Consider the following 10457-nt stretch of genomic DNA (forward strand, 5'->3'; position numbering starts at 1 on the left):
TGAACATAGATGCAAAAATTCTTCACAAAATACTAGCAAACAAAATCCAACAGCACGTCAAAAAGATTATGCACTACGATCAAGTGGATTTATCTCAAGAATGCAAAGATGGCTCAACATATGGAAATCAACATTTGAGATACATCACATTAACAGAATGAAGGACAAAACCCATATGATCATCTCAATAGACACAGAAAAAGCATTTGCTAAAATTCAAGACCACTTTATGAAAAAAATTCTCAATAAATTAGGTATAGAAGAAATGTATCTAAACACAATAAAGACCAAATATGGCAGATCCACAGCTAACATCATGTTGAATGGAGAAAAGCTGAAAGCTTTTTCTCTAAGAACTAGAATAAGAAAAGGATATATACTCTTGCCAATCTTATTAAATATGCTAATTGGAATCCTATCAAGAGCAATTAGACAAGAGAAAAAATAGACAACATCCAAGCCAAAAAGAAGGAAGTCAAATTGTCCTTTGCAGATGACATAATCCTATCTATAGAAAAACCTAAGAATCCCACCAAAATGTCTTAGATTTAAATTAAATTAAGTGAATTCAGTAAAGTTGCAGAATACAAAATCAACATACAAAAATCAGTAGCATTCCTATATACCAAAAACAAAGTAGCCGAAAACAAATCAAGACAGCAATCCCACTACCTAGGAAAAAAATTTAACCAGTGAGGTGAAAGGTCTCTATAAAGAAAATTATATGAAAGAAAATGAAGAGGATGCAAAAAAAAAAAAATGGAAAAACATTCTATGTTCATGGATTGGAAGAAATAATATTGTTAATAATACCATACTACCCAAAGCAATCTGCCAATTCCATGTAATTCTTATCAAATAGAAATGATATTCTTTCATGAAATAGAAAAAAAAATCCTAAAATTTATGTGGAACCACAAACCACCCCAAACAGCCAAACCAATCCTGAGCAAAAAGAACAAAACTCACTGCATCACACTACCTGACTTCAAACTACACTACACAACTATAGTAACCAAAACAGCATGGTACAGCTATAATAACAGACAGATAGACCAATGGAACACAATAGAGAATCCAGAAATAAATCCATGTATTTACAGCCAACTGATTTTCGACAAAAGCACCAAGAACATACACTGCGAAAGTCAGTCTCTTCAATAAATGGTTCTGTGAAAACTGAATATCTACATGCAGAAGAATAAAACTAGGCCCCTATCTCTCACCATATACAAATATTAACTCAAAATTGATTAAAGACTTAAATGTAAGACCCAACACTATGCAACTACTAGAAGACAACATAGGGAAAATGTTTCAGCACCTTACTCTTGGCAAAGATTTTATAGATAAGACCTCAAAAGCACAGCCAACAAAAGAAAAAACAGACAAATTGGATTATGTCAAACTAAAAAGCTTCTGCACAGCAAAGAAAACCATCAACAGAATGAACAGAAAACCTGCAGAATGGGAGAAAAATCTTTGCAAGCTATTCATTTGGTAAGGTTTTAATATCTAAAGTGTACAAGGAATTCAACTCAACAGCAAAAAATAATAATAATAATCTAAGTAAAAAATGGGCAAAGGATCTGAATAAACATTTCTCAAAAAAAAAAAAGACATACAAATGGCCAACAAGTGCATGAAAAAATGCCCAACGTCACTAATTATCAGGGAAATTCAAATCAAATCCAAAATGAGACCTCATCTCACACCAATTAATGTGAGTCTTATCAAGAAGACTAAAAATAACAAATGTTGGCAAAGATGTGGAGAAGGGTAATTCTTATATACTGTTAGTGGTGGGAATGTAAATTAGTACAGCCATTGTGGAACACGGTATGGAAGTTCTCAAAAAAAGCTAAAAATAGAACTACCAAAAGATCCAGCAATCCCACTACTGGGTGTGTATGCAAAAGAAAGAAAATAGGTATGTCCAAAAGACATCTTCACTCCTAGGCACAATTTATGTCAGCCAACATATGGAATCAACCTAAGTAGCCATCAACAGATAATGAAAATATGGTGTATATATATACAATGGAATACTAGTCAATCATTAAAAAGTATAAAATCTTATCATTCATGGCAACATGGATGAGCCTGAAGGATATTTGTTAAATAAGTCAGGCACAGAAAAATAAATACCAGATATTCTCACTCACGTGTGGAAGCTTAAAAAGTTGGCAGTATAGAAGTATACAGTAGAATATTGGCCGCTAGAGGCTGAGAAGGGGAAGAAGTGGGGTTATAGAGGTTAATTAACGGATTAAAAATTACAGGATAGGAGGAATAAGTTCTAGTGTTCTATAGCACTGTAGGACGACTCTGGTAAACAATTCTTTGCATTTTTCCAATAACTAGAAGAGAGAATGTTGAATGTTCTCAATACTAAGAAATGATAAATTTTGATAGAAGTGCTAATTTTCCTGATGTGATCATTGTACGTTGGATACATGTATCAAAATATCACACTGTACCCAATAAATATGTACAGTTATGTGTTGATGTTTAAAACAATTTTAAAATAACTAATATAAATGAATGAGTGAACAAACGAGTGGGGTTCTTAAGCAGACTTTGGTTCCCTTCCCCATGCTTGAGAAGTCCTTTTAGGGCCTCAGGTATGACTTAGTTCTCAGATATAGATAAACTAAACTATGGTATCTAAGCAAATAGAAAGTTCATTTTAGGTTTGGGTCAGGTAAAAAGACGTGCAGACATAAAAATTAAGAAGAAAACAAGGTTAGAAGACAGGCTGATGTGAACACTTGCTCAGGAAAATGAGGAAAAATATTTTTTTTCAAAATTTGAAGTTTTGTTTAGCAAAGAAGGGGACTGAGATGTTTAGGTTTTATTATTGACATGAGAGGACAGACTATCATTTAATGCAGACCTGCAGGGTTTTTTTAAATACACATGATAAATTGGTGGTTTAACAATGAAGACAGAATTTTCAATTTAAAGATTTTAAATTTTAATTTAAAGATTTTCAATCTTTAAAGATTTTCTTCACCTGGGATTAACATAAAGGAAAATCTTCCTAGCAGGTTACTGAGAACACCTTCTTAGTCCAACTACATATCTCCCCACATTTGTTTTACTTACTCAGAAATTATGTAATATTACATTTAAACAAAAAGTTCCATGTGGAGAAAAAAAGAGATCTGCAATAATACTGAAATATTAATGTCCATGTATCTATTGAATAAAATCATATAAGACTCCCAAGTATCACCATCATAGAAGGAAGGGATTTTGCCTTTTACAAATGACCCTTTCCAGGGCTCCCTTCATGTCTCTGTTCCTCAGGCTGTAGATGAAGGGGTTCAGCATGGGGGTCACCACAGTGTACATCATAGCCATGACAGTCTCCTTTAGAGTAGAACTATTAGCTGATGGGCATAAGTAGAGACCAATAACGGTCCCATAGAACAGTGACACCACAGAGAGGTGGGAGCCACAAGTAGAGAAGGCCTTGCAGATACCCTTAGATGAAGGGACCTTGAGGATGGAGGAGACAATCCGTGCATAGGACCCAAGGATGAGTAGGAATGGGATGACAAGAATCAGCCCTCCCATGATAAATATCACCAATTCATTAACTCGAGTGTCAGAACAGGCCAGCTTCAGCAGAGCAGACATATCACAGAAAAAGTGGGGGATCACATTGTCTGCACAAAAACACAACCTGGCCATGAGTAAAGTGTGTAACGTGGCATGGAAGGTGGTCAGTACCCAGGACAGCGCCACCAGGGAGAGACAAAGCATGGGGTTCATGATGGCGGTGTAGTGCAGGGGGAAGCAGATGGCCACATAGCGGTCATAGGCCATGGCCACAAGGAGGAAGCTTTCTAGATCTGAAAAATACAAGAAGAAGTACATTTGGGTCAGGCAGTCTGCATAGGGGATGGATGATGGGTCGTGGTTCTGCATGTTCTGCAGCAATTTGGGCATTGTGACCGAGGAAAAGCAGAGGTCAGAGAAGGACAAGTTGCTGAGAAACAAATACATAGGCGTGTGGAGATGGGAGTCCAGTTGAGTGAGGACAATGATGAGGAAGTTCCCCAGGAGGGTGGTAAGATACATGGCCAAGAACAGGGCATAGAACAGGTTTTGCTGCTCTGGCTGGATGGGCAGGCCCAGGAGCAGGAACTCTGAGATGCTGGTTTGATTTCGTCCCATCATGCTCTGTCTCCAGTATCTTTAAGAGAATATAATAGGATCCCTTAAAACCATCAATAAAAATAAACATATTCCTATGATACATTGTCAATAGGTGTTCTTCAGTCATTGATTTCACCATCATTTTCCCTAACAACAATCTATATATTCAGAGATTTCTATAATTATCTCTATAATCAGAAATGTGCCACATCACAAAATCCACACTACTTTTCACACGATCTCACTTTTGATAACATGTAACAAGATTGACTCCTGCTTTCTTTCTAAAACACTCTTATTAGCTTCCGTGCAATCACACTGGTTTCCTGACACATACTGGCCATTCCTTAACAACTGTTAATGGTTTATTCTCTAACAGTATCTTACACATTGGTGTTTTCTGGGAATTTTTCCTAAATTCTGTTCTAATTCTACAGATCAAGCCCTGAAAGAGTTCACCTGTCCCTGTGACACTGATAACCATCTAAACTTCATGAGTAAACCTTTCATCATTAGTACTGTATTACCAGTTGCTTCCTGATTATCTCCCCATAGATCGTGACCATACGCAGCTTAACAGATCCCACGTGAAACTCATCTCACCCTGCCACTCTCCCAATCCGCTCCTCCAGTCGCTCACATAGCAGTAAAAGGAATCCACGCTCAAGTCAGAAACCTGGGAGTTTTCTTTCATTCATTTATTTCTCTCAAGATCAACATCTAATCCTAGCAAGCCATATAGATTCTGTACTTCATTCTATTTCTAATTCAACTGCTGCTTATCCCAACTGCCACAATCTGCAACAGGCTGATGTCTTTTCTTGTCTGGAGTATTGGAAGAGTCTCTTACTTCATCTCCCTGCTGCTATGCTCACTAGCCTTCAATCCATTCACACTGTGGCATTCTAAGATAAAAATCTGATCATCATTCTCCTGCTCAGAGTCCTTATGGATTCTCATCATTCTTAAGATACAGGCAAAATTCCTTTCAAGGACACAAACGATATTTCACTGTCTAACCCATGCCTACCTTCGCAGCCTCATCTGGTCCCACAGTGACTCTTGCATCAGCATTCTCCAGCAATTCTGGACTTAGAAGTCGTAATTTCTTGCCTCCAGACGTTCACACTTGCTGTTCCTTCTGTGTAACATCTTCTCTCTGCCTTTTACTTGGCATACCCCTGCTTCTCCTTCAGGTTTATTACATGTCACTGACTCAGCTCAATCTTCCTTGTCTGCCCAGACCAGGTAAGACCTGCTTCTATGTTTCCACAGCATCCTGTACTCATCCAGCAGCATTCAATGACCTTGATTGCTTGTTTATAGCTGAGTTTCCTACCAAATTGTAAACTCCATACAGGTAAGGCCATAACTGCCTTTGTGACTGCAGCAAGGCCAGCACCTGGGATGGTGACTGGATATGGCCAATGTTTCATTAGTATTTGTTGGCTGTCCTTCAGGCTGAGACATACATTCCTCCAACTTTATTTTTTATTTTTTATTTTATTTTATTTGAAACAGAGTTTTGCTCTTGCTGCCCAGGCTGGAGCACAATGGCACAATCTCAGCTCACTGCAACCTCCACCTCCCAGGTTCAAGCAATTTTCCTGTCTCAGCCTCCTGAGTAGCTGGGATCACAGGCATGCGCCACCATCCCAGCTAATTTTTGTAGTTTTAGTAGAGCCTGGGTTTCTCTACGTTGGTCAGTCTGGTCTCGGACTCCCGACCTCAGGTGATCCACCTGCCTCGGCCTCCCAAAGTGCTGGGATTACAGGCGTGAGCCACCGCACCTGGCCCCTCCAACTTTAAAGCAGTCAAATCCCATTGTAGTTAGAATAACTACTCCTATTAAACACTCCCAGAATTAAGAATTCACTAGCCTTAATCATTTAGTGCTAGTTTTGACACTGTATTACAAAATTCTGAGATAAACGTCAGACCTATGGAAAATGTTAGACCATCCAACCACCCTACTCTTTATTTTAAAAAGACAGCCCATTATGCATGTTGACACTGTTATTTTGGTTTTGGTGTTGATGTCTACATGGTTCAGTTACACTGACATGAAAAAATGTATCTGAAAGTTTGTATAGTTTGGGGAGAAAGGGAACCAAGATATCCACCCTTGAGACCTCGCTGTACTTCCTCTCCAGATATCCATACCTCTAAACGCCTCTGAGCTAAGAAAGCTGAAGGGTATTAGGGTATATGAGAAGTTCCTTTCCTAGAGGGATGTAGCTGAGTCTAACTGCTGGGATTTTCACCCTGCTGCTGCTGTGTAATCTAGCCACATTAACAGTTTTTCACATTTGGACATACTGCGCTAGTACTGGAGGGAAATGGCATCAAGCGAAGTTTCACATGCCTGTTTTCTCAGAAGTCTGCCTCCTTGGGAAATGAGTGGGACCAATCTCTGGTGTCAAGGGTCTTATTAGAAATTCCAAACCAGAGAGACATCACTTGTGAATGCTGCCACTGATCGGGAATATACATTTCAGCTGCTCCCTCAATAATGCCTCTCATCTTCTTCACCTGGTAAATCTATACTTCTCAGTCTGGACTGAAAATAAGAATCACAAAGGTCACTGCTTCTAAAACTTTAATTGACATACAAACCACCTGGTGGTCCTGTTAAATGCTGATTTTGATTCAATAGGTCTGGTGTAGGGCCTAATAGTCTACATTTCGAAAGTTAAAATTTTACATTTGGTGATGCCAATTCTGCTGTTCTGTAGACCACACTGAGTAGTAAGGACATATAATACATTTTTAAAATACAGATTATGGCACCATCCCCCAATAAATGTAATTAGAATCTCTGGAGGGGGCCTTAAGTAAGCTCCTTAAGTAATTCAAATATATGGCCGAGGGCTTGAAATCTCTGTATTAAATGCCTATCTCATATGTCATTATGTTGAAATCTACAACCATGAGAGAGGACATTGCATAGTATTAATGGACACTGTCATTAATAAAAATATATTAAGTTGTGAACATTAAATCAAAATATTTCTGGAATGTAGAAAACTCTTGAAAGGCAGAGAGGTGGAGAAAAGGAAAGTTATGTCTGAAAAACTATCCCATAGAACATCATACAACTGGGGAAATCAAGACCCTCAGGCTGTAGGGATACTAAGGTACCAGCTTATTCACCCTCCTGCCCAACTTACTGTGTCTGAGGTTAACTCCAGGGCCCTGATCCAAAATCCTCCTCCCCTTTATTGGTTGCAACAGCCTTTGTAGTCATCACCTATGTCTGTACCCACCCTTCTGACATCTCCTTTTCTACCCACCCCTGGCCCTAGGGGACTGTACATCCCAGAGGAGCCTAGATCCTGGAGGACCTCATTAAAAACAAAGTAATTACACAGGACCTCTAGAACAAATCATCGTACAGTCCTGCAACAGTGACTGATTACAGCTGCTGATCACACCTTACACCTTACACCTTACAGTGACTGATTACAGCTGCTGATCACACCTTACACCTTACACCTTACAGTGACTGATTACAGTTGCTGATCACACCTTACACCTTACAATGACTGATTACAGCTGCTGATCACACCTTACACCTTACACTTTACAGTGACTGATTACAGCTGCTGATCACATCTTACACCTTACAGTGACTGATTACAGCTGCTGATCCCTTTGGGGGATCACGAGAATGGAGAGAAGCTCAGGGATGGGTGCTTAATCACTGCCTGCTTAGGGAATGGAGAGCATGCCTGTGAGGTTTGGGCCTACATCTTGAGAAGTGAAGAAAAATGGTTGGAGAAGTCACAGAAGCAAGCAGGGACCAGGCCGTAAATGTCCTAAAATATCTTAAGGGTGTAAGAGTTTAGGTTTTATCCTGTAGACAACAACAAGCCACCAGTGGTCTTCGAATAGAGGACCACTATGGAAAGATGTATGCTTTGGAAATATTTCCAGGTGGCAGAATCTCTCACTATAACCCAACTCCCTGTAAATAGGCCCTAGGAGAGAGAAAAATGGTAACCAACAAGGATCAGACTTCCATGACCCAACCATATAGAGATATAGCAAAAGGACAGGAGTAAGAGAAAAGATGAACTCTCCTGGAGCACATTCAATTCTTCCTCAGGCAAATATGGAAAAGTAAATCCACATTTGCAGCCCTTTGAGGTACTTCTAGCTCCTTACCTCTCTAGGAAGACCTTAATAACCAGACACCATCATTATCTCAACCACTCTTCATATGTCATATTACCTCCTCGTACTAGCTTTTCCTTACCCTACAACTGATCACAAGACCACAGCTGACATTTACAACTCCTTCTTCCACAACTATTCCATGTACCCTTTTACATAACTTCAGCTAGATTCAACCCACATTCCTTGTGAGTCTGAATCCTCAGTGTTACTGTTTTTCTTGGGTTGCTATAATAGTGTTCCATTAACTTTTACTAAGTGACAGCCAAAAGAATCCCCTGCATATCAGATATGGTCTTCCCTCTCCTCATTATGCAGAGAAACGCAATTTTCCATTGTTAACTGGGATTGAAGTACCACAGGCAGTACAGTCAACTCCTTTTTTGCCTACTGATTCAGAAACATAAAGAACCAAAATTGCCAAATGGCAGTCTTAACTTTCAGTAGAATGGAAGCACTTCAGAAGGTAAAACATTCCTGAAGCACTTCCATGGAAGCACTTCAGGTAAAACATTCCTTCCTTAAGAATTGTATCAGACACTTCTTGTCTACCACTTCAAATCCTCTCAGCCATCTTCTCTTATTCCAGCCACGGTGGCAATAACCAATTCTGCGCAGATTTTGACCAGCTTCACATAGATTCAGTCTGACAGTATTATCTCAGGCCTATTCCATCTGCTTCTTGTGCCCTGCCATAAGGTTTCTCTGATTCCATGGAGTAGAAAATCATGGAAAAACAGGCCAATGCTTACACATACATACACAACCAGAAAGTACAAGGGCATTGTTGCCGTGTTGGTCAGCCCTTAAATACAGGTGCTGGGAGCTTATGCATATATGCCTTAGTCCCTCCTAGTGGTTGCCAACCCAATAAGCCATCCTAGTAACTGGTATCCCTTCTTCCCTATTTAACACCCCCTCTATTCCTTACTTCTTCGCATGAAGTAAAATTCTCAAATAAACTACTTACAAATAAGACTTTTTCGAAAGTAAGGTCTGTTAATCAACAGAGCCCAAAACTGTGGGGGTAGGGAGAAAAAGTTCCGTGGGTACATTAGTTGCTCTAATAATGAGGAAGTCAGCCCTGCTACCACTCCTTGATTTCCAGACTCGTGAATCATGGTTATGGGAGAAACATGATGATATACGGGTTCCTGGTTCAAAGCACACCAACATTTCTGGTACCCCTAATTTTTGTTACTTTGTGAGCTACTTTGTCTCTATCATTTGCAACAATGCCTGGCACAAAGCAGATTTTTATTAAATATTTGAAGTAATTAAATGAATCCCACAGACTAGCAATTCCAGAACAATGCTTAATAATAATACTGACAGTGGGCACACTTGTCTTTTTCCTGATAATGCAAACACCTCTAAAATACCTCTAATATTTCCCCCTTAAGCCCAATGTCGGTTTTTGAGCTAACTCAGATGTATTATTATCCCATATTAAATAAGTATCATCTATTCCTGTTATAGTATTTTTATCTAGGATGGTTGTGAATTTTAGCAAATATATCATTTTAATAAAAACATTAAAATTACACTGCAAAAACTCCACGTTTAAAAGAATTCAAATACTTTAATTCAACAAGTGAAATACAAGAAAACAGCTATAAAACTATGGAGATGGTAAATTAAGTAATAACAGAAAACTGCTATAATTTATGCTATTTAAACTTCCTTTTATCACTTTAAGTTTCATTCATCACATTAATATAATACCGCATCTCAACATCTGCAATTTTGACAAATGCCTGGAATGATTTTTGTTCAGAAACAGATGCCGGTCTGACAGAAACACATTTGAAAATGTTATTTTTCTGGTCATAGTTGCCAACACATCTATGAACTCGGCCTCTAATCAGTCTTGGAAGTTCACGATCCTGTTTTTCAAAAAATAAATATCAAAAAATTAGTTATTACTTCATCTGAATTTCAATTTTTTTAATATTTATATTATCAACTAAACACGTGTCATCTCAAAATGCTGTAAAAATTCCTTCACGTGAGGCAGGGCCCCACTGTTAACAAGACAATGATAGTTATTCACCTGGTGCCCTGAAACAGATGAAAGACCCTCAGTTGGTAGGGCTCTTACGAGCTAGCAAGTT

The 10457-nt window shown here is 38.7% G+C and overlaps 2 protein-coding genes across 4 annotated transcripts in view; both read right to left on the reverse strand.

Annotated features, from left to right (window-relative positions):
• Positions 1 to 3240: 3240 nt before the first annotated feature.
• Positions 3241 to 4188, reverse strand: OR1E2 (olfactory receptor family 1 subfamily E member 2). The gene has a single exon (XM_017863584.1). It carries the CDS (start codon positions 4186 to 4188, stop codon positions 3241 to 3243), a length of 948 nt encoding a protein of 315 aa, XP_017719073.1.
• Positions 4189 to 9899: 5711 nt separating this feature from the next.
• Positions 9900 to 10457, reverse strand: part of SPATA22 (spermatogenesis associated 22) — a 31914-nt gene continuing 31356 nt past the window's right edge. For all 3 annotated transcript variants that reach the window (XM_017863611.1, XM_017863610.1, XM_017863612.1), the window contains exon 9: positions 9900 to 10229. In XM_017863611.1, coding sequence (XP_017719100.1) covers positions 10038 to 10229 — 192 coding nt within the window. In that variant the 3' untranslated portion in view covers positions 9900 to 10037. The remainder of the gene's footprint in view (positions 10230 to 10457) is intronic.

The sequence above is a fragment of the Rhinopithecus bieti genome, unplaced genomic scaffold (genome assembly GCF_001698545.2).
Source record: "Rhinopithecus bieti isolate Rb0 unplaced genomic scaffold, ASM169854v2 scaffold_70516, whole genome shotgun sequence".
NCBI classification, from domain to species: Eukaryota; Metazoa; Chordata; class Mammalia; order Primates; family Cercopithecidae; genus Rhinopithecus; species Rhinopithecus bieti.